The 25,519-nt window shown below is 37.8% G+C and overlaps 1 protein-coding gene and 1 long non-coding RNA gene across 2 annotated transcripts in view; one reads left to right on the forward strand and one right to left on the reverse strand.

Moving 5' to 3' along the window:
* Positions 1-1,369: 1,369 nt before the first annotated feature.
* The window catches only part of ptn (pleiotrophin), a 50,560-nt gene continuing 26,410 nt past the window's right edge, over positions 1,370-25,519 (reverse strand). Inside the window, exons 2-5 of the mRNA XM_023952508.2 lie at positions 15,062-15,156; positions 13,531-13,704; positions 7,526-7,687; positions 1,370-2,067 (exon numbers count right to left, since the gene is read on the reverse strand). Of these exons, the coding sequence (XP_023808276.1) occupies positions 2,009-2,067; positions 7,526-7,687; positions 13,531-13,704; positions 15,062-15,155 (489 nt within the window). The 5' untranslated portion in view covers position 15,156 and the 3' untranslated portion in view covers positions 1,370-2,008. The remainder of the gene's footprint in view (positions 2,068-7,525; positions 7,688-13,530; positions 13,705-15,061; positions 15,157-25,519) is intronic.
* LOC144989448 (uncharacterized) overlaps positions 13,629-25,519 on the forward strand; it is a 31,122-nt gene continuing 19,231 nt past the window's right edge. Inside the window, exon 1 of the long non-coding RNA XR_013653634.1 lies at positions 13,629-13,763. This is a non-coding gene — a long non-coding RNA (uncharacterized LOC144989448). The remainder of the gene's footprint in view (positions 13,764-25,519) is intronic.

The following is a 25,519-nucleotide window of genomic DNA, read 5'->3' on the forward strand; positions in this document are numbered from 1 at the left end:
TCCTGAGGAATTTGCTTTTTGTACTATAGGTTTTTTTGATAGTTTAGTAAATTTGACCCTGATAAATTAGTGGTTTAATTTGGTATAATCTGGCCTGAACCTGAATTATTCATTTGAAGGGAATTTTCTTTTCCATAGTCACCTGGTTACATGTTGAGCGTGTAACATTAAAGTAGTAATTATTTGCTGTTCTTGACTGAATTGAAATTATTACTGTCCTGGATTGAAATTAAGGCATTAATCTGTATGTTTATGTCTCGTTTTCTTTGTTTAAAGACCCACTCTGATTATATTTTGATCTATTTTGAACTTTTCCAGTAGTCTCCTAATTGGTGTTTTCAGTCAAAATCCAAAATCTGTGTAGTTTTTTTAATTTTTTTATGAAAACAGTTCTGCAGAGCAACAAGAGTTTGGTAGACGTTAACCAGTGAGTTGTGGGCACACACAGAGCAGCCCCGCCCCCTTTCTTCTCCCTGTTGTGGAGAGGACCAGTGTTTGTTCTAGGCTCCAAATTAGCTATTTTCCAACTGCATTTTTTCGTCTGCTCCTGAGTCGCAACATTTTGCACAAAGAAATATTCAGAAATGCCAATCTGACCTTTGTTGTCTTTACATATGTCCCTCATCAGCAAAATGACACAGAAACATGGTAAAAACACCAAAATCACAGTTGTGATCAGAATGAGTAATATGAAACGCATTCCAGAAAACGCTGAACCAGTATTCCTGAATATTCTTTAAACATACGGTGTGCTTACTGGACTGTCACTACACGATATTAGGGTAAGTACTCAAAGGTTTGGTTTAAATGCTGGACCAGTGCAAATCTTGCAAATGTCTCTCTAGCCTTTTTATTTAATTGCTCTATTCCCATATATGATCCACTTGGTGTCATATAACTCTGGCTGGCAAAAAACACAATTATTGATTTCTCCATTATGATAAATTTTCAATTGGTTGGCACTTCTGTGAATTGAAAGGAACCCTGATCTATACATCACTACTAAACCTGAATCCCTGATTGGTCAAGGTTTGACCTGGTTAAACTTTCAGTTTGCGTTCAATGGTTTCGCGTTTGGTCGTAAAAACGTATGTAGTTATGCAGGACCACTGGAGTTTTGAACATGCAAGCCCAAAACATGCAAATGCATGTGTTTACATGAACCTGTCTTTGGAAATGATCGCTTGAACGAGTGTTTCCGAGGCTGGAGTGAATGTAGCTTCAGAAATTAATCTTCTTGAGGCGACCATTGTTGTGCTTTGTAAATTATTATATGAACTAAACCAAATAAACAAAAAGTTAATCAAGAGAAACCAAAAGCGTTTTTCATTTCCCTGAACTACAAAAGCAGAAGAGGAAGAACCTTGAGTGTCTTTTTCAACTTTTTCTTTTTATTTCTTTTTGTTTTTGCAAATATACCAGAAAGCATAGGTTGTGGGTGAGGATACATTGGGGAGCGATAGAGAGTGGATAAACTGAGATACAACAGAGCAGAAAAAGAGAACTCAAACTGCAGTAATTTCATGCAACTTCCTTTTACAACACAACAGAGTCACGGGGAATTCTAGAAATGCAAGCGTTTGACTTCCAAATTAATTAAGTGGAGATGTTGGCGACTTCACTTTTAACAAAAGGCTTCATTAGGACGGACCACAGAGCAAAACATTTTCCAGAATTAGAGTTAGGGTGTGCAATTGTAAAACAAAGAAAAGGCAATTTGTTCTCTGGAAAGTAATCCTAAAAAAATAACATCATTAAACCCTATACAAACTCCTCATTATCCATCCCTACCACTGCATATAATGTCTCCTACAAAAACATACAAGTTTCATATCAGGTGCTAGAAAGAAGGAAAGATAAAACATATTCTTCACTAAAGGTCATGCTTCCACAGTTTTTTACTTCCCCAAAGGTATATAGGCTCCTAGAGTCAAGCTACTAGACACATAGTGAGGAACCGGGTTTTTTTTTCTGTGGTCCTCCGCCGATCTCAGTGGTTCAAACAACCTCACCAGGCCATTGAGGCACGCTCTCGCTTCTTTCCCTCCTTCTTCTGCTTTTTTGCATCTGCAAGAAAGAGGACAGAGTTATATCCCACAGTTGAAAGGGAAGTGACAAGAACCCCTGCTCGGTTTTAGGAACAAACCACTTTATCAGCTTCCAGCAAGGGTGGACTGGCACTTGGCAGCCATGACAAGAGCCACAGTGCGTGGCTTTGCTTTCCGCTGAGTGACCGCTGTGCTCCAGTAAACACGGTGTAGGCCTGCGCTCCGGCCGGCCAGTAACTGGCTAGCTGTTTGCCGGTCTGTCGAGTTTTCAGTGTTTACCGTATCCGCTCGACCGGATGCATGTGTGTCTCTGCATCGAAATGCTCCCTTCATTTTTTTTTTTTTTTACATTTTAAGTGCTTTTTTTGTAAAAAAAAAGAAGGGCTATTTCTAGGAGTAACTGACGGATTTGAAAGCATCTCATCTCAATTTTCAGACAATCATTAGCAAAATGTTTTGACACTAAACTCAACTGAGTCAAGAGAATCTTCTCAATTTTATAAATACTTTTTTTAATGAAGAAAATGAACTATAATTATGATAATCTGAGTGGAACAGTGTGACACCCCTCTTGATTACTGGTAATTTAAAAGAAAAGATTTAGATTGAGTTTTCAATTACAATAAGACTGGCAGCCAAGTTTTTAATCCTCTATAAAGAGCAAACTAATAAACATGTAGAGGAAACAAACAATAATTCTAAATGCAAAAAAATAATAAAATTCAATCCCACTTTTAGGAAAAGTAAAACTGGGCTTTATGTTGTTTGGAAGGAATACATTTACAAAAAAATGTGTTAATAGCAAATTTCAGTATGATAGTCTCAATTTAATGGTGAAGCACATTGGTGCTAGTATCATGGTTGATGATCAGTTTGAAATAAAAAAAAGTTAGATGTAGTCATATAATACATTGACTTAATACATTTAACTTTTGGGCTGACCAGAGAGTTGTTAGTCTTTGTCCAGAGAATTTTCTTTCACGGCTCTATTCCACTTTATATGAAAGACTTGATGTCATTGAATTCCAGCCGGGCACGAATGACAATTATTCATTTCTCCTTCATGATTAATTGTCAAACGGTTCCCTGAGTTAAAGGGACGCCATCCATACCAAATCCGAGTCTCTGACTACTAGAAGTTTGACCTGGTTTAAATTTTAACAAGTGTTCAATCGTGGTGCATTTTGTACGTAGAGCTGAAAAACAGTTGTAGAACCTGGCATGAACTTGCAAGTCTGAACATGATATACGTGGAAACCCGTAATGCACACATATGCGCGTTTACATAGACCTTTCATTGAAAGTCGTCACTTAAGCGTGCGTTGCAGAGGGCGATGAATGTAGCTTTAGATGACAAACACCTGACTTGAAATTTTTTTTTGTGTTTATGATGTTTCATTCCTGTCACTCTTTGTTTTCTCTTTGCCTTTGCTGAGTTTCTGTTCAATCTGGACAACACAGCCAAGACATGCAACTCTGGATCTCAGATACCTCTCTGTGGGGCTCTAAGCTTTGTCTTCTCTAAAATCTACAAAAGACACATGCATGATGACACGTGCTGCATTCAGGGGGCACCTAGACCTCCCCCAAACCCAACTGTTACTGTTCAGAATGTTGATTTTGGCGGTCAGTTCCTGGAGACTGTGACATGGCAGCCATTGTAAAGTCAAACATTTCTGTATTTTTTGGTAAGCCCTCTGATTCCTGCTGCTGTGTATTGACTCTCTGCCCTCTCCTGACATGGGGGGGGGGGGGCTTACACAATTCCCTTTCCTACACGCACCTCATTGTGCTTAGCAACCCCTTCTTTTTCCAAGTAACCTCTCTGCTTCCCAGAGCTTATCTTCCAACTGGCAGACGCAGGAAATCCCACTTTACTTGGATAGCTGGTCTTTCCCACCGAATGATTCTGCTTCATCTGGGCCGCTGCCATCACTGATTTGCCTCTCTTTTGCCTTCAGCACTCACACGTCGAAGATTGTCACTCTGCATCCATGCAGCCAGTTTCATTAGGGTGACAAAGAGGTGCAGTGCAACACACACATCTCTAACCTAAATGGAAGTGGACTGGTGAGACATCCAGGATGACATTTTCACACACATTTTTTTTTTTCAAATATGTAGAATTTATACAGAGCAATGCAATGAAGCTAAAAGTTGTACGTATGTATGTATGGATAGTGATTTTCATTTATCTATCTTCTTGCACTTCCAATGTCATTATTATAAATAAGAACATCCTCTTAATAGCTTACCTGGTCAACTAAAGGTTAAGGATGTCCACGCATGTCTCACTGACTTTTCATGCATGTACCTTTTATATAACTTTTATATATACATGTATACAATGCACATATCATGTTAAAACTACGTATTTGACACACAAATTTCTTATAATTTGCATAAAAACAGCGCGACAATAAAGCAGGGTTTATTTTCTACGTTGATTTACGAGTTCTTTGGATGGTTTCTTCGTCAGTCTTCCATGGTTTTAACGTGTTTCATTCGTGAAACATCTCTGAAAATGTCATGCAAAGACCACAACTGTTCTCACTTTTTCCATGTAAATGCATGTATGAACAATTTGGATCAGTGCAATATGCACAAAATGCACGCAAGAAGCTTAAAGAAATATCGTCTATCGGAAGATATCGCCATGCCAAGGGAACTTCTGGTCATCACTGATGTATCATATCGGTTTCATTTTCTTTTTCACTTTTTCACTTTTTTTTATTTTATTTCTGGAAATTTTTTAAAACATTTCATTTTATTTATATATTTTTTGTGTTTTTGGAATTATGTTCTGGTTTATTGAAATTTTGTTTTTATTTCCAAAATTGAATAGTTTTTTTATTTATTTTCCTTCTTTTAATCGTAGTTGAAATGGGTTATATACAGTAAGTACCATTAGGACCACTGTACTTATATACCCCATTGTATCCCCACAAAAAAATATCCCTGTAGAAAAAAAGCAACAAAAAAAAAGCAACTTTCAAAGCTCAATTTGAATGATTTTATAAATGACACATATTACAGTAATTTATGTCAAAAAGCATAAAGTTCAGTTTGTTTGCATAAGAAGGGACTCAGATGATTATGGTTGTTTGATGAATCTGCAGCAAAGTCCTTCTGGCGTTTGAACGAGTCATCTGCCGAGCGCGATAAGCCATCCGCTTATGGCTTTTGGCTGCAGTTCATTACTCCTAATAATCCTGTTTGCACAATAGGACACTCACGCAGGATCAATAACATCTTTGTTTGCACAGTTATTGCAACCTTGTCTGTTTCCAAAGGGAAATCAAGGCGCTCTCGTGGCCCTTTTTTTTTTGCACCAGTCTCCCATCATTCATGTATTTTCATGGTTAAGTTGCTCCCATTAATCCAATACTTGTTGCTGCTTAAGTTTCCAGAGAACTGCAAAGAGAATGGGCGAAGTTCAGCGACTCTGACACGGACAACAAAAGCTAAAAACCTGTAATTACAGCTGAATCAGGAGGTAACTGACGCAGCATCGCTTTCATACCCTCACTCAGCCCCGACACTTCAGGGCTTCTTTGTGCTAATGTTATATCCAATGCAAATCGGAGATGACATTGCCTGGGATTTGCAAGGGGTTTGTCAGATTTAGCAAAGATGCTATCCCAAAGAGATTAGCATCTTTTGAACTTTTACTGTAATTATGAAACTGATGATCGAGGCTTCTCGGTGCAGATACCAATTCCAGTTCATTTCAATTAAAAACCTAGTTCAGAGTCACTTTTCTTTGATTTTGACCTACATGTCATGTGAGGGAAGAGGACGGCCCACATTAATGTAAAATGTGTCCGATTGTCAGCAGGAGGTTGAGCAGCAGAAACTGGGTGGTAAACACAGCTTCAGCTGTAATTAGGTTCAAACGACTGATCTGTATTGGTCACTCTGCTTTAGCATGAGTCCAGGCAGGCCAAAGGAACTTGGTTAATCAACACAGAGAAACAAGATTTTTTAAGTTTTCAATGTTTATTTTTTATGTTTTTATCTATTATTTTTGTGTATCAAAAAATCTTCTCTTTTGAGGAATTAAAAGTTCAAACAAAATTCACTTTAGTGTTTCTGATTCAAAGCTGTTTTCACTTTCCTAACCATTTTTGTATAAGAAAGAAAGGTAGGTTTTACTCAATTTTTTGCATTTTAGTGAAGTACATCCATCAGCAAAGTATTCTACACCAAATTTATCTTTAAAAAGTTGAAATAAAAAAATAAAATAAAAAGCTGGTTAAATACTGTTTCTTCTATTCTCAGATCAAACCGTAAACTCTTAAACCTTTACCGGATATGTTTTTCATGAACTCAGTATTACAATTGCCTAAATCCAAAATACTCTAATCATGTAAATATAGCTCACACCAAAGTATTCAATACAAAATTTACTTTCGGTATAACATTTTTTTGTACATAAAAGGCTTTATTCCGATTAAAATGAAAGTCCTGATCTGCTAATCCAGTGATGGAGCCATTTGTGTCTTTTGTCACACCATGCTTTTCTAATTTCTGTAATGCATTCTATTGATCTCTTCTTTACGGTAATAAAAAAAAAAAAAGATAATATCAGTTTGATCTGAGCTGCAAAAAAACTAACTGGAAATAGTATAGAGGTTTATTAGCATTTTGGTTTTCTTAGCTTTTTCTGCAAAAGGCATTTATGCCTTGGTTGTTACTTGTAATTTAATGAAAAATTTAAATATCCCCTATTTCCTGTGAAATATGCAAAAATAATATTAGAAGCTACACGTTTGCATGAAAACAAGACTAAATTACAACATGTCCACCCATCATGGTTGCTAAGAAATATGTAGATAAATTACTTTGACAAACAGAAATGTAAGTTTGCACATATAATACAATGAGAAAAAACTGCATTGTGCTACGATAAATGGGTTGCAGAAGGAGCATTTAATGCAGTTTACCACTTTGATTATTAGATTAAATTATCGTTCTATTACACAAAGAAATGAGCAAAATAAGTCATATTTACGGTTTAGATGGTTGTCTTACTTAGACCTTTTGTACTAATCGTTGGCACATGGAAGTTGATGGTATTCAGCTGAAACATTCAAAATTATCCCTATATTTTAGTGATTAAACTGCAAAAACAATTTAGTGTAAATTAGATTGTTTTTAAATATATCTTTTAAACAGATATCTCAGCCCATTTTGTGAGATTCACCAATCTAAACTACAATAATATTAAGGCAAGTTTATTAATTATTTGACTTTTGTTAGATATAGAACCTGCAGTTGAGAGTTTTCCCTCTATATTTCTACAGATTTTTTTTGGAATACAATTTGTTGTCCTTTGGGTTTGTGCTGGATGCTCTTAAATTCAAAGTGGAGGATCAGAAATCACAGCTTTTGAGACATGAAGGTCCACCTGCTGGAATTTCAAGTATCCAAAGTTTTAGTATCTATGAAGGCGTGATTGCTTCCTCTCATCTCACCTTGCAGCTTGGTCTTGGGGATTTTCCCACAAGGCTTGGTGGCCGTGACAGTGGGGGTACAGGTTGCATCCATGAGTGCCCGCTTCAGAACTCCCGTCCTGTTCTTCATCCCCGTCACCAGATCACACTCACCCCAAGCCTTGAAGTCGTACTTGCATTCCCCTAAGAGAACACAAAATCTTCATTATATGCTAGAGTTTATTAAAGGACAAAATCAGATCAAAACAAAGCAGGAAAACCCTACTGAAATGTCACAGCAGGCTTGAGTTTGTCAAGGAAGCCCCTTGAGTCCAGGAATTAATGATTTGTAGACTTTTAATGGCTGTTTGATGAGCAGTTGGTCGTTGCTTCCTATCTGTCCAGCATCCACAATGACTTTTTGCGGAGCTTTTGTTTGAAACAGAGAGCTCAATGCTTTACCTCGCAGGAACAGATGCTTCCCAACTGTTTTGATCTCACAATTCCTATGTGATGCAATAACTGATAGATAAATGTAATCAAAAACAAGCCAGTTTCTTGAAGAACTAAAGGACCGAAAGGATCTACATCTACCGAGAACTGAATATCATTTCTTACGATGCATTGAATTGTGAAATGAAAAAGAAAAAGCTGTTTTTTGATCACCTCTTACCTGAAGAGGATCATTTTGAACTCTAAGTATTGAAACTACTCAGTACTTCAGGGATATTGCCAAAAACTCAGTAAATGTCATCTACACAGTGTTTGCGTCAAAGATTTTCGGGACAGGGGGGTAATCGTATTGGGGTGAAACACCTTGTGTTGTGTTTACTATATAATGGTCTCACTGTGTCAGTGACTTACTTATTTGGGCCAAAACCCCAAAAAATAATAAAAGGAAACCCTTGTCAATGTGGCATCAATTTTATCAATATGTCTAAAAAACTGATTTTGCCAGTAAGTCATTCCAAGTTCATAATTCAGCCATAAACACACAATGTCGCTTAACGGACAAGCAGCGCCACCTGGCCGTAGTGCGCCTTCGAGTTGGTATTAGGCAGTCAGATGCTGCAGATGAACTTGTCTCAAAGTGTCATCAACCGACTTTCATCAAGACACAGACCTAATGTCGGAGTTTTTGACAGATCACAACCATGACCAGAATCCTAAGGACCTCTGTACTCAGACATGGTTTAGCAAATGCCACACAGCTGCAAGCCCGTTTACCAGATGTGAGGGTTACTAGGGTTTCCAGACAAACCGTTACACCCTACTTCATTTGACTTGAACGCCAGACGACCGCTGTAGGTGACTCCATTGACACCTAGACACGTTTGCAGTGGACACAAGGCAATGTGACCTGAAGATTGCAGCAGTGGTCTACTATCCGGTTCACTGATGAGTATCAGGTCAGCTTGCACAGCAATGATGGTCATCAGCGTTGCTGGAGAAGGGGAGGTGAACCCCATAGAGAACCTCTGGGACCAGCTGAAGCAGAGACTGGATGATCAGAATCCACCCCCAAGTGACCTGGTAGAACTGCATGTAGCACTTGTGGAAGAGTAGAACGCCTCAGAACCACATCATGAGGCTGGTGAGGACCAGCAAATGGTGGCAATACCTGCTATTGATGTGATCAATGTTTGTTATTTGGAGTTATCCTAATCATTGTCTTAATTTTTTAAGGTAATAAATATCAAACTAATGAAAATAGTGTTTCTTCTCATTCATTGTGAGTAATATCAAAGGGAACTTATATGTATTCCATTTAAATTTAGATCAAATGGGAAAAAGACTCATGAAAATGACAACACTCCTAACTTATTGTGAGGACTGTACAGTTCTTCTCTTGCTGTCGGTCCAATCGAATCTCTAGCGGGCCGTGACAGTCATTTGTTTCACATGTACCCTCTGAAATCCCAGGGTGCTCATCAGAGAAGGTGAAGGTGGGATGGAGGGTGAGGACGAATGGGTTAGGAGAGCAGAGCGAGGGAATGACAGGGCCATTGTTACAGGAAACCTACAGGGAGTTTCCGAGCCACCTCTCGGCATTAAAGATCCCCTAGTGCCCTCATAATTTGTGTCTGGGAGAAAGAGGGCAGCTTTTATGTCTCCTGGGAACTCGCCAGGACTCATATATCCTCTTAGAAGCATCAAATGTGCAGAAAGAAAGAGTTATCAAACATTTGATGTCAAATAATCACAAGATTTACTTGCGCTACACACAAAAATAACTACTGACACGATTTACAAAAATGTTAGTTTAAAATTATACAAAGTTGAAATATAGTGACAGAAATATTTTCTGAGAGGAGCTTACATACAAGAAAAATGAACTCCAATTATTCCCTTTATGTGTCACCTTACAATAAAAACCTGAGGGACAACTATTATGTTCAATTATTTCTGAGGTTACAATAATTAATGTAAATGGATAACTTTTGTCTGACTTTGGTGACATTCTTTTAACCTTTTAAAAATAACTGTGCTAGTACTGAAGTCATGTTTTTTGACATTTTACAAAACCGATTTAACTGTCTGTGAAACCACATCATTAGAAGAAATTAGCTTGATTTTGTTTGGAGAGTCTGTAAACGTTTGCAGCCAAACATCATTAGATTCTTACTGGAGAGCAGTAACGTAACATTCCAACAAAATGAGGGAACCAAATTCAGGAAAAGACATCATAACCTGTATAATCAAAGTGAATATTATTATAAATATTAAAAATAGAAATAAAAAGATTGTGCCTTTTCTTTCTGTGGTTTTTTGGCCGTTAGCAAACAGCTTTGTGGTGCATCACCGCCACCACTCAGTCTGGAGTGTAGATCAAGCCATGGACACACCAAGCATGTGACAAGAATGCGCCAAACGTGCTTATGTGTACATGCATTTAACCCATGGTGTTCACACTTGACTGTCTCTACCTGATACCAGCGCATGTACACAAGTTAGAAGAGGTGTGGTGCGAAATGTTTACGAAATGCAAATCCTGCGAATCTGGCACCAGGCTTTTTCTTTTTTCTTTTACAGTTCTATTCCAACATTTGACTCACTTACTGTCATAATATTCCAACCTGGCACAAACCGCGATTATTCATTTCTCCTCCATGTTTAATTTTCAAACGGTTGGCCTTTCCGTGCCATCTACACATAACTACCAAATTCGAGTTCGACCTGGTTTACCTTTCAAAATGCGTTGAATATTACTTTGCCTTTGAATAAGCCTTTTAATTTTGCTTTATTTAGTCTCACATTCACATTCATTCATTTCCTGCAAGTCCTTCATGAGCTGGTATCTATAAAAATGTCACAGCCACTCCTAAACTGTGTATAATGTATAAAGTTGGATTGTACCATTTGGTTGTCCGTTTTAGTTTCTTAGTTCTTGTCATGTTCTGTTTTCAGGTTATGCCTGTCAGTCACACCAGATGTAGATTGCCAATCGTCTACAGCTGTCTTGATTTGTGGTAATGATCCTCCGTGTGTTTAAGTATCTGTTTTTTCAGATTTTCCTTTTCGGGTCATATGCTTTTCCTGTTTTTTCTTGTTCCCTGAAGTCCTGTTTTGTCATGTTCAAGTTAATTATGAAAATTTGTTGAGGAAATGGGATAAGAGTCATAAAGGCAAGAGTGGAGGGTATTGTCAAGACTTCAATTTGGTCACACTCAGTTGAGTTACAATCTTTTTAATATTGGAAAACAAATTGGTGCAAAATTTGATTTTTGCACTTATGAGAGAACAAAATCTCAGCAAGCTGCTCAACGATCTGAACAAGGAAGGGAGAAAAGATGGCATGAACAAAAAGAAAACCAAAATCATGTGCAATGAAATAGCAAGGAAGAGGAGAAGGAAAGGAATAATTGCAGATGGAGAACAACTGGAGGAGGTGGATGAGTGTAAGTATTTGGGAAGACTGCTAACACCAGGAAATGAGATGGCGAAAGAAATAGACGAGAGAGTAACAACCGCTTGGAAGAGATTCGGACGGTACAGTACGTTTCTGAGAGATCAAAAAATGCCCATGTGTCTCAAGAGGAAGATCATGAACAATGTCATACTGACATCAATGACATATGGAGCTGATACATGGTCACTTACCAACTGCCAAAGAGAGAAACTGGCAATCACCCATAGGAGCATGGAACGATCAATGCTGGGTGTTACGAGGAGAGATAAGGTCAGGAACGAAGACTTAAGATCAAGGACAGGGGTGAAGGATGTCATCGAGAAAGTGATTGAAGCCAAAGGCAAGTGGGCAGGACATGTAGCCCGAATGAAGAACCACGAATGGGCTAAGAAAACAACAGAATGGACTCCGTGGGACAGGAAGAGAGGAAGGGGAAGACCAAAGAAAAGATGGAGAGATGACATCGAGCAGATGGCAGGCAGCACGTGGACCCAGAGTGCCCAAAACCGTGATGAGTGGAGTAAGATGTGGAGGCCTTCCGCCAGCAGTGGCGTGACAGGCTGATGATGATGATGATGATTATGATGATGATGATGATGATGATGATGAGAGAACAAAACATTATTTAAAGACAGGAAGACCTCTCATCATAGATAAATACTTAAGAAACAACTTTTGTTGTTTACTATTATTTCTGCTATGCTTAAAGAAGCTTATATTGATGATTTCTTAATATTTGTCATTAACGACATCAGTATAAACTCGTATATTGTAGTGGAAAAAGAAGCACTCAACATGCAAAGCTTTAAGCTACACAACAAAGGACTAACAACCTTTTCAGGGTTCAGCAACCATGTGACCCTGAACAGAATTAAGATGGTAATTAAGACTGCATGTATGAAATTTATGAAAAGTTAACTGAAAAAATGAATTATTTATTGAATTCCAGACTGAATTTTACTTGTTTTTTTTTGTTTTTGTTTCATTTACTGTGCATTCATTGTTTCGTGGCGGATATGAATCACTTTCTAACCAAAGTTGCAGAGCTAGTATCATCTGTTTTTATTTACATCCGTCTAATGTGCTCGCTTTTATCATTTGGCAAAGCTGCACTGGAAATCTTTTGTTGTTTTGGAGGAACATATGGTCCTAGAGAAGACACCTGCAGCAGTTGCCGCAACAAAGACTGCTTTGAGTGTTTCAGGAAAGTGTAAATACGCCCGTCTGTTTGTGGAAACATTTTACCGTGATGAAAGTCTTCCAGTGGAGGAAGCAGTTTGCAAACACTCGCAGGTGTGGGATTGAAATTGCTCCACATTCCAACATTGTTGCCGCTGTTGTAATTTCCCCAGATAGTGGAGATGTTCCTCTGTCTGGATCTTTTAAACACAAGAAGGGCTCATTCGTCTCCTTTTTTTGTTTTTATCTCCGTGACCCCTCCACACTCCAAAGTCTAAAAGCATTTCACTTGTTGCTTCAATTTCAGAACTTTTGGTACAAGAATGGTGCAAAAATGTGTTTAGTTAGCAGATGCATTACCTCCTCAAAGAGATCATTTATGGCAGTTTTATTGCAAGCAGGAGGCTCCTGCTTAACAAGCTGTGATGTAGGAACAAAAGCCTGTCATTGCGGGAACTTGCACATACAGTATGTGAGTTTGACATATTGCAGCCCAAAAAGCTAAAGAAATCGTGTTGAACGTGTATAGGGTTTATAATTTAGCCGTTAATTTCCTGTATGGTAAGAAATGTACTAAAAAACATAGACTATCAAAAAAAAGATGCATATTTGGTGCTCTCGAGGTGAAAATTGTTTCACTGACGATGCAGGAGGGGGATTTCTGTGTTTTCCATCACAATGTATCATATTCTCTGCAGATATTTTCTTTGTACCTCTTACTAGTCTGCTAATGTATTCCCGTTGTAAAATTGGTGCCATTGTTTCCGCAGATGGCATTCAACAATAGGTCATGAGGAGGTGTGACGAGATAACTGGTGCATATAAGCACGAGGACTCTTTGGAACCGAGACTTTTTGGAAAATAGCTGATTAAAATACTTTTGAAAGGTTAGCATTTTTAGATTTTTCTTATGTGGTTCTTGTTGGCACACAAAGGTCAGTGTGGTGGCCTTTCTCACCCCCGAACTTTTTCTTCCAGTTGCACGGGATCTTGCAGCGTTGGGTCTTGATGGTCTGCTTGCAGTCGGTGCCGGTACGCGTTCCCTCTCTAGTGCCAAGTCCACAGTCACCCTCATTGGCCACGCAAACGCTCCACTGCCAGTCCCCACATTCTGACTTGCGCTCCTTCTTTCCTAAAAGGTCAACAATGACAGTTAAAGAATAGCACCAGATGTCGTCACCAGACAACATGGTAAGAGTCATTTTTGTGTTTCCACTTCACAGTTTACGATAGCCTTTTTGTTGTTGCAGTCAAAAGGTATTTTTAGGTGTATTTAACCCTTTTTGTCTAATTTGATAATCCATTTTCCATTTAAACAGGTTGTTAGATGTCCTTCAAATATTGATTTGATAGTTAATAGAAGTAAAAGCTTGGTCTCAAATGCCTTTGCGGTAGAGCAAAATAATGTTAAACATTTTACCCTACTGGCATGTAAGTGACCGGTTGAAGCAAACACATAAATTGCACGGGTAAAGTAAGGGGGTAATATTTGAGATGCAGGTCTGTTGGGTGGACTTTTTCTTTCTATTAACACCCCCCAAATACAAAAGCGGATTGTGCACTGAGCCCATTATTTGTTGTTCATGTGAACTCATGACTGTTGTGAATAAAGACATAAGACAATTAGAGCGTAGGAATTGTGGGCATCCTTCAGGCGTCCTACGGGCACTCACTATACTGTAGGTATCACCTGCACACCCCGTGCATGCCTCATCTGCGCAGTCCGTAATATCCCTTTTGTCCAGCAAATATAAATAATTGCCTTATTTTCTCTTTCAGTCAATAATGTTGATCACAGAATATTAAAATAAGTGGACGGTTTTTTTGGACGTGGTTTTGGTTACGCCGGTCTCAAAGCTGCTTGGCAAGCCCCCCTCAAGCGTCCGTCGGTTCCAAAGGTTTAAGATGCAGCAGCTCCCCTCCATGTTCCACTATGGGCTTGGACACCCAAAATCCACAGTACCCATACAGGTCAAAATCCTGTATAGGCACGTGTACTGAGGCTTAAGCGTTCCAAATGTTGAACTAACCCTGTTTTTTCATGTCTACAACTCTGCTTGACATCAAACTATCCCTGCTATGTCTGCTGCTGATTACCTGGAAATGGTGGGTTCACAATTAGAGCCTGAACTCAATAACCTCCCACTTTAACAAAATGATTTTAAGTGTGTATTTCATTTTCGATTGAAATGAAGTTTTCTTTCTCTAATTAAATTAATGTTTGGGCTGTTTACTGCTCATTTGGCTTCCTCTCCTTTTGCAAAACATTCTTTTTTGTCTCTAGTAAATTTTCACCAGAGACCAATTACATCAACTTCAAAGATGCATTTTCAATCTTACATTTTTCAAAGTTGCCTACTACCAAACAAATTGTTCAGTGGGACAGAACGCTGTAACGGTGCTGCTCTTTAGTAGCTGATTTAAATTGGATCCGAAAGGATCCTATTTGCATAATGTAAGACAAACATTTGTGGACATTGAGGTTTCACCTTGTTTCTCAGCTTTGCCTCCGTCTGCAGCCATGACTGTTAACACCAGGAGGGTCATAACAGCCACTTGGATCCACTGTTTTAGTCCATTCATTCTGAAAAAGACCAAAACAAGAATTAACCTCTGAAAACACATCTGATGCTGACACGTTAAGAAAAAGAGTTGACTTATTTGTCATACACTGCAAACTCAGAAGGGTTTCTGTCTATATTGTCTTGTGTCGTATCAGCTGATTTTGTGTTTCAGTTAAAGTCGACTCTCAAGTCCTAAAACTTACTAAAAATTATTATTTTTCTATCATACATTTTCATTGAACACCTTTAAGCTAGTGCATAACTACAGGCAGTTGGATTTCTTTTTCTTTATTTTCAACGCAAAATAATTATAAACAGAGCTTTTCCTTTTTTAAAGCAGACAGTGAAGTCCTGCAAACAAAAAATAAAAATAAACAAAAATGTTGTTCAAGAGTCCCAATCCTAATCTCTTATGTTTTTGCATGTATGACTTGAATGCAACTCAATAACAAGTGGATTTATTCAGCATAGGATGGTTTTGTGCAAACTAAGCAATGTTGGAAAGTTATTAAAATAGTTATTGCAAGGTCCCACTAAAGTCTTGTGAAAGTTAAAAAATCTTTTCAGCTCAAGTCTCCAGTTTTCGTTCTCAGTCCACACATATATGTATTTAATTACAGATGACTTTACTAAACTGTATTGCATCAAAGTTGTATTTTTGTTAATGATGCAAACCTTTTTCTGAGGGTGGCACCCTCCAGAATGCTTAGAAGAAATCTTCATCACAGATTAATGTTTTTATTTTTATATGATAATCATCCCATACCAATATCGCTTTTCTCTGCCTTGATTAAGGCCCAAAGCACTTTGCAGTCACACATGAACACACATGAACACACACTAGCACTGCTGCAAGGCAAGGAGCTATACCCAGACCAACAGGAGCAACGTGAGGTTGTGTTTTAACCAAAGACACTTCGACATATTGGCAGAAAAGGCATGAACACAACCTGCGATGGTGCGACCTTCTGATCAGGGATCGATTTCCGCCTCACAGCCGAAATGATCAAAAGAGACTGTGAACTTCAATGACAGCTAAAATTAAATTTGCAGCTTTCCATAGATCATTGATTTGAACCGTTTTTCATTTGGTTACAATGGTGAAGCTGAGTATTTCAAAATACTTGACATTTTTTAGCATTTACTTGATTCCGACAGGCAGTTGATCATTTTTTAGAATTATAACAAACAGTTAAACCTTTTAAAAAGTATAAATAAAAGAAGAAAGTATCATTTATGGTGTAAAGTTAAACTAATTTTTAGTGGGTGTCCAGTCAATTTGTTTTGTTTTGCATCCCTGACAAGGTAGTACAAAGTAGCGTTGAAATATGAACAAGTATCAGCATCAGGTTTCTCTTCTATGCTGACCCCAGCTCCACCAAAAGTTCAACTGCCACCAAATGTCGACTCCTGTTTACTTCTTTTGCTCTCGTCCAGAGCAAAATAACCAAAAGGCTGATGCGTGGACGGGCTTTAAGCGTGCAAAGGGGCGCTGACCTGCAGGATATTTGTCATAAAGAAAGATCACACTTGCATTGAGGAAATATGAGCCGTGTCCTCATAAAGCTGCAGCACAAGTGCTGGAACTGTCAGGGAAAATGCAGCATTTATTCAGATGGCTCTTTGTTGTCTGTGGCACACTGGGTGCAGCTAACATTTCACATTTACAGTGCACGATATAAGCTTTAACAACTAAAAATAAGATGTCATGCATCGACTTCCATGCCTTATTTGATCCTCCTGCTGGTTTTATTTGAGCAGAAAGCTCCTAAATTGCACTGCCAGGGAAATTATTGCTGTCTTCTTGGGTAATGCTGCCCTTTCCCTTTTTTATAAGAAGATCTTCCATCAGGCAATGGTATCTAAGAGAGAGTCAGCATCAGACTTAGGCAATTACTAAGCGTCTGACAGAAAAAGTAATACAAGGCTTCAGCCTAGAAAACTGTAATTTTTCTTCTTGTTATCTTGCACAGCTGAAAAAAAATAACTTTTTTTAGACAAAAATAGAATAGCTCTAAGTCAAAGAAGTGTCTATTCATTTAAAATGAAGTGGATGTTTTCCATAAGTCAAAAACTTTAATAATAAGCATGATGTCTGCATTTGCTCTGCAAAAGGATCTCCGGTCTTTTATTTGTGGCATCTCAGGGCCAAATCCAGTTTTGATTAAATGCTTCAGACTACCAGCCTTTTTCATTTCAATATTGACTCTAAAGGACTCCAAACTGTTCATAAACAAAATAAAAGGACAAAGAAAGGGGAAAGACATCATTAAATCTGTACTGTAAGGAGCAAACACAACCAGTTCTGAGAAAAGAAATCCAATAAAAGCATCCAGATAAAGATCATTTTTTCATGAAAAAGAAATAGTGGTTTTTGGAAGATAAGAAAGCTTTTCCCTCCGTTAGTCACACGCAAAATGATGGAGTCCCAGTGCAATACAAGCATAATAATGGAGTCAGGTGATGACTTTAAATGAGCCCTCTCCAGAGAAAACCAAGTCTTTGAGTTAAGCTTACTTAGCCATTCCCCCTGTAGCCGCCAAATCCTGTGAAATGTCACTTTACTCCACCTGCTGAGGTTAATAAATGAAGAGAAAAGTCGATGAGTGCTCCAGTTTCAAAAGCCTGACTTCACCTACGAAGTACGACTGGATGAGCCCTTGACACTCGTCAAGCAGACACGTGTGTAGCCGGTGTGACACCTCGATAAGGAGAGCTAAGAGGTGCCAACTTAAAGGGCATCCACATGCGTTTGCATATATATTTTTGTGCCTCATCTTTCTTTGCACACATCTTCAGCTCTGCAGCGGCGGCACATAATTAAAACCAGCACAGCTGTTTCCTTCCTGGGAGACTGTACATTAAAAACAACCTTGACTATCTGCTGACATCACATAACCCATCGATATTTTAATAATCCTATTAAAGCCCTACCAGAGCATCGTGACACAACAAACAGGGAGTCATTAATCATGACTCAGCTTGTCCTCAGACTCCGAAACAAAAGAAAATTGCAACACCTGAAGGTTTGCTGAACTTAAGCCCTCCATCACCTCACAGGTCCCTGAAAAAGCTTTGCAAAAAGTTTGTGGAAAGGTCTCAAATTGTTTTCAAAAGGTTACGAGGAAGGAATTCTTCTTAGTCATGGAGAGATAAGGTTTACACGTTGGATGGAGTTCAACTAAAAGGACAAGCTCATCCTTTAAAAAAAAAGATTCAGTCTGATGTAAAGATGACTGTAAAACAGATAAGTAAAACAACGGAGTCTCTGCCTTTTCTAACACAACTTTTTCAGTGGTTTTTGTAATATTTTACATAGAACAGGTTCAGTAACACTTCTATTACAACACATTATAATACACCTAAAAGATTAAATAATATATATTTTCCTGAAATAGGCCATTTAAATAAGGCACAACATGGTGGTTTGGGGAAATAGAAACACAGGAAGAACATATAGTTGGTTCTAGGTCATAATTTAAACAAATTGTACACTGTTGATTTTTAAGAATTTTAAAGGATTTTAAGTGCCTTACAGTCCAGAAAATAGGAACCAAATACAGAACCCAAGACCAGTGTGTCTCAAACTAAGATTATAATTCCGCTTTACAAAAGCAGATTAAAATTACTATAATAACAGGATAGAAGGACACCGGCTCTGGGAAAACATCTAGTAAAATGAATGAAAGTATTTGTGTTTATAAACCCTTAAAGAAAATTTGTGACATATTTTTATGTCAAAACCGATTAAATGGCTCATCGACCACAATTTTAAACCGATTTCTTTATAACAGGTTTGATTCCCGCGCTGCTCACCTACACTCAAAAAAAGGAAATTACCAGCCAATTAAGTTAACGAAAAAGTAACTTGTGATTTCAACAAGAAAATTTTATGTTTGTAAATCTTACGTGAATGAATCATGTCGATTGTACATAAAAATAATCCATTTAAAAGTTACTAATTTCAATCACGTTGATCCAACATGATACCATTAAATTGGATGCATTAGTAATCGCGAGGAATTGTGGGATACCATTTTCTTTGTCTATCTGGGCTGATTGGGGTCTAAGTGTGAGTTTTTGTCCATGGGTTTTATTGTCTAGCTGTTTTACTCTGTTTTAACTAGTGATTTAAACTGTTATGTTTATTTTTTTTTTGCACCATGAGTTAAAGTTTGGTAGAGGATGATCACCAACCACCTTGTGTGGCAAACTGTTAATGTTCCAATACTTAACACAGAGTTCGTGGTAATTGAGCTCCTGTCTTGTGATGGACTTTGCTGGGTAATTCATGTCTTTGATGTGAAAATTAAAAGACCCATTGGTTGTAACTTTGGAACAACATATCAATTACAGATGAATAAATAAAATTAAAGAAATAAATTGAAATTCAAGTTAAATAAACTTAATTTACTTAGGTGACCAATTGAAGTGATTCAATTAAATTGGATCAACTTTTTTCTTTTTAGAGTGAGCAACAATATCAATTTAAAGTTGGGTGCAACTGCTCTATTTAAATTGAATCAACTTAAATTTATTAGTTTGAACCTAAATACATTAAGTTGACCCAACCTAAATACATTAAGTTGAGCCAACCTAAATAAATTAAGTAGGACCAACATGATTCATTTTTGTTAAAGTAACGCAATCTAATCATGTGGAAATCCTTTCCATAATTTTTTTATGTTCATTCAAAGTGAACGTTTTTTGAGTGTATGAGCTGAAGTGTCCTGAACCTCAAATTACTCATATTGGGTAACTGTAAAGCAGTGGAGCAGTCATCGGTGTGTGAATGTGTGCGTCAATGGGACTGACTGTAAATACACCATTTAACCATTTTTCATATGAACCAAATGTAGACACGTTAAATATCAGAACAAATAAAAGGATACAAGAATAGGTGTACCAGATTAGGATTTTTATAAATGTTTGTGGATTACTGGGTGAAAAAGTCCAGCCATAGACTTTTATTCTGGAGTTGTCAGCAGCAGGAAGAAAATAGCTCTTCTTTACCCAGCAAGGCTAGTTGGTTATATAGCTTCTCATACTCTTGCGTCTTTAAACAATTTATATGTATCCTACCAGTCGGTTGTAATCATTGACTGTGTGAGAACTGGACTGATTAACCCCTCTCCCCAGCTTTTCAAACAGGAAGTACCCGCTGGCTCCAAGAAGCCAAAATCCCATAAACATTTATAGAGAAACAAACAGCTGTTACTGTTATTCTCTTTATCAGAATAACCATTCTTGCTCTGCTACCTTTTTTTTTTAGCATATTCTTGATAATCCAATTTTTTTTCATACTTTTTTTTTTTATTTGTTGTTATTCTTGTTATAAACTGACCATTCAGACACCTAAATAAAAAGTATGTTCTCTCACAATGAACATTCAAAATGACACCGAACACTCCTATCATTTGAAAGTGGGAAAGTGGCACACCGAACTATTAGACACAATAAGCAATTCAAAAAGTCTAAGTCGGTCAGACTTTATCAACTTCATCTACAGCAACTCTGTCTAACACGCTACATGTTAGCCATGCTAGGAGCCTTGTTACTGTGACTACGTTAACTTCCAACTATGTTAGTAACTAAAATCTGTCTGACACCATGTTAGCCATGTTTGCATATTCACAACACCCAACCAAATATTTTGACACAGCACTGTATTTGTCTCAAAATCACTTCATCATCAGTGACCACAACCAGCAAATATCCATATTTAAGGTGCTCCGGATTACAAGGAGTACTGAGTGTGCCTTATAGAGCGGAAAACACGATAGACCTTATATGTATAAAACGTTCAAGAGAACAGAATTCCATTTAAAAGCTTGGGCATTTGAGTGTTTGCAAAGATCTCTCAGAAGAAAGGTAAGAGGAGAAAAACCCAAGACGCCGGCCGGCTCAATTAGCCTGTCAAGACTTCTCCTTCATCAAATTGATTCAGGCACAGTTTGTGGTCAGAGGGACAGTGGAGGAGAAGCAAAGCAAATACCGGCCGCAAATCAATAGACCAGCACTGATCCTGTGAGTGCTCAAACCGATTTGGAGAATATAATTACCAGTCCAATGAGCGCACAAAGGTACCATCTTCTTCATATACCAATGTTCTGGAAGTAACACGTCATCTGCTTATGGATGAAGGAGGACTTTTTTTCCCCCCTAATTTTACTTTCATAAATCTTCTAATAATGTAGTCAGATGGAAGTGGCCCTTTCTTCATCCATAACTAAAGAACTGTGTAAAGGTGGGAAGTTAAAACCAACTTCAAGGAAGCCCATGGTGATTGCTATAAATGTAAAATAATAAGTTCACTGGTAATTCATCACTTATATGGTCCAAGCAGAGCAAAATTCCTGGGGTGGGTGGGTGTGCTGACTCAGCACTGTAGATAACCCCCCACCCCCACCACCACCACCACCACCACCAGCCAGAGGAGTGGAGTTTGGTTCTTTAATTCAATAAGTTTGCTCTCTGATTTGACTCCTTGTTAATCAAAAAACTTGCAGGCTTAAATGCATATGGGGGAGAATGTAATTAAGGAGAAGCTTTTCCATAATAGGTTTATGAAAACCACCCTTTCTTATCAAAGGATTTATTTCAGCTTTTAATATTTCCAAGCTGCCTTTGAACATACTTAGCAGAAGATGAGAGTGTTTGTCTCTGGGAGCCAAGTTTTATCGTTTAGTGCTGTTCATATTGTCAATGTTTACAGAGCAGAAAGCTGTTTATCGTAGAAGAAAAGTTCTTGGTAGAGATAAAACATTTTTAAAAAGAAATCCAATTAAAGACAGGGAAGAAAACCTGATTGTTAAAGTAATGGTAAAGTAATGCAACAATGACTGACGCATGTACTATAAATGACAAATGACATGTCAATGGTAAATGACAAACTATTTTTAAGTATTATTATATTATCTTACAAATGACTGTATTTTCCCCCTTTTTTCATTCTGATTCTTTTTTAGATTCATTTATTTGGCTCTGAGCACATTTATCCAACACAATGTTTGCTGGATTTGGTGAAAATAAATATAACTTTGTTGATTACAACTTTATTGAACTACAAACGGATGCAGTTGACTTGTTACAGATACTATTCTCATGTCAAGCCCCAGACTGAAGGTTACTTTTGAGTCTAACGTCACTTCCTTACTGAATTGTGGTAATTTCCACGCCTGTTTGAAAAGCTATTTCCTATAATATATCTGGTTAACTTTCCTTTCCATTTTTGTTAAGCCTCAGTCATAACTGTGTAGTTGGGCTCTGTGTATAGCAAAATTGTGCAAACCAGCACCGGGTACCTATTTCTTTTCTATGGACATGCTGTAGGTGAACAACTACAACCTCCAAATCCAGCGCACGGAGCCTGTTAGTGTTGTTTTCTCGTAATAGGTGCGCACTAGTTCTGCTCGGCCGTACTAGCACCTTCTTACGACTGCAACATGGCGTTAGGGCATTGCACGACAGCTTCACCTGTACGTCATACGTCAATAAGACTTACATTATCCTCCCAAATATTTCACAATACATTTACCACACCAACGACAATGGTACAATCCATTTTCATGGTATCATCTTAAATTGTTTATTATAAACTGTAATATTTTTCATGGGTTTTTACATACCCTTTCTTCCCAATGGTCAAGGATGACAGATGCCCCTCAGCAGCATCACCTGCCATTTCCATCCAACTTATTCGGTTTTACAGTCAGAACCTTCTCACTTTTTAACAACATATTAAACAATAATATAAACTTGCCCTGGATCATTCTAATCTATCTCATCTTTGTGGATTTGTCCACTTTAAAGCATCCCAGTTCTCATCATTAATGGAGTCACTGACTTGAGGGAGGTTCAACAGCTGATTACACAATTAGCAGTGATTCTCCGTCACTCTGTAGAGAATCACTGATCTCACACTGAATCTGTGCAAACACAATGAAGAGCTACGACAAACGAGCTGTGGCCTTGGCTTGTCTCGGTCAGTTCACCAGTTACACTGGAAGTAAAGTCAATTATCATGGCAGCATGAACTGCAGAGCTAAGCTCAAATTTAGAGAAAACTAGCCTTTTGGCTTTCATTCAAGAATAATCGATTTAAGAAAACAAAACCAATTTTTTAAAGTTAAGTTGAAAGTTTTTCTTGTGTCTTTGACAGGACTGCAGGAAAATACCATGTGACTGTCAGTCAAGCTTACAAGTCATGTCAGAAAAAAGACTCAATTTGTAAATGAAAAGCAGACAAGACGCACACAAAACTTAGAACACTGAAAGTCATGATTTTGAATCCTTTTGAAATGATTTAAAATCTGTTGGGAAACATTGACTGAAAGGTTTTACACCCAGGCTAAAAAAAAAGGCATTTTCAGACATGAGATACACAATATTTACATTTTTAAGGTAATTGAGTCAGGTATTAATTATTTCTCAATTTTGATTAAAATGTGACTGTGAAAGTAATTAACACATATGTAGATTGAGCTTTAGCAATGAACTTCCTTAAAAATAGGGGTAAAATCTTTTTTTTTTTTCATTTTATCAATCTAATAATTCTCTAATTGATAATACCAATATTTTTATTCTTGGGGATTTAGTCCACCATAGACAAATTGCGTTTGTTATCTGCTAGAAAAAACAGAAGAAAAGAACAATAAATACTTAATTCTAACTCATACGCCGGAGTTCAACCAGAATACATTATACTAATTCAGATTTTTCAATTATCATGTTTAGGATAAGAAAAACATGTCTGAACACTGAAATTGAAAACAAATTCTTTATTAAAAATGTTTTGGTGAGGACTTATCAACAACAAAAACCTTTTCTCTCCTTTGTCAGGAGAGCCTAAACGCATGGAAATTATTTCCTTCTTTTGGTGGATTTGCCTTCATTCTCTTTAAATTAAAATTGTTCATTGTTTTGGACAGATTTTGAGATTAAAAAGAAAAGTTCTTTACATACTAATGAACTGATATTTTCTGCTGGTTTATTTGTCTTCTCATCAAAGGAAGTCGGGCGGAAAGATTCCCCATCAGACGCCCGTCCCTCCTCAGTGAGCAGTTTTGGTTCTAAAGGGGGTTGAAGTGTTTACAGAAAAGACATGTTGTTGTTTTTTTTTCCACCTGTCTTCTGCGATTTAGAGACATTTCAGCTCAGATGGAAGAAGACCGACATCCGGAGAGAGCTAGGCTTTTTGGAAACGTGCATGTAGAGTCAGCATATAACTTAAAAAGTCAACGGAATCAAAAGCATGAAGTAGCAAGCGGCTGCTGCAGGGATATGGATGTTTTATAGATAATCTTTAGAGAGAATTTCTGCTGAGCGCAACAAACACCTCCAGGTTTGGTGATGACGTCCACTGAAGTAGCAGCGTTCCCGCTGGGTCGCCGGGATCCTTAATTGAGGAACAGCAATATTTCACATGTGCTTCGGTACAGATGATTAGAGGAAAGTGCCACACATTTCTGACTAGTGAATTACTTTTTTTATTTTTTTTAAAGGTCAGACTTTGGCGGCGTTGGTGGTGGTGGGGAAGTGCGGATGGGGTCCCTGCTATCTCTCAGAACAGCCCCTGAGGAGGCCCCAGGGAGCCACGCTTGCAGAAGAAAAACACTGCGTGTGGCGCTCCATGTAAGGGAAGGGGAAGGAGGAAGCAGAGTTGAGCTTAAGCAGCAGAGTAGAGTGATAAGCTGGTTGAAGGACAAAGAAACAGTAACAAGGATAAAAAAAAAATTTAAAAACAATTGAGCGCAGCGGAGCTGAAACAGCAGAAATGAGCAACTTTTAGTTCATGTATAAATGCTTCCATTTCGCAGAACACATTAAAAATGCCTCCAAACTCTCACTGGGTTTGCTGTCTCCCCTCATCTCTCTGTAGATGGAAATTGGATGCAAAAACTGGAGCAGAAATAAGTATTTTCTTCTGAAAATACACAAAAAAGCGCCACAAAAACAAAAGTGACCTAAACTGACCTAAAGTGCAACATCTTCGGGCCATAGTTTAGTTCAGGTTGCGGTCTCAATCGCAGGAAGTTATTTGGAAAGTTAACAATCTTTAATTAAAAAAAGAGAACAATAATTCAAGCTGAGCTCAAAATGATCATATAAAAGTTAAGTACAAAGGGACTGGAGGCAAAACACCAGATCGGAAATGAAGACAAAATGATTTATAACAGAACAAATTAAAGCAAAAAGTTGTATACACAGAGGAAGCAATTAAACTAGAAGCAGCTTTGGGTTTCACAAACTAAAACCAGGTGCAACCAGACAAGGAACAGAGCAGCCGCGGAACTAAAGGGCTGAGCAGTAAGGGGCCAAATACAGAAACTTACTTCAAAAAAGATGAAAAACTAGCAAAACTTTACATTTTCAAACTAAATA

Source organism: Oryzias latipes, chromosome 23, assembly GCF_053564925.1.
Source record: "Oryzias latipes strain Hd-rR chromosome 23, Olatipes_Hd-rR_3.1".
NCBI lineage: Eukaryota > Metazoa > Chordata > Actinopteri > Beloniformes > Adrianichthyidae > Oryzias > Oryzias latipes.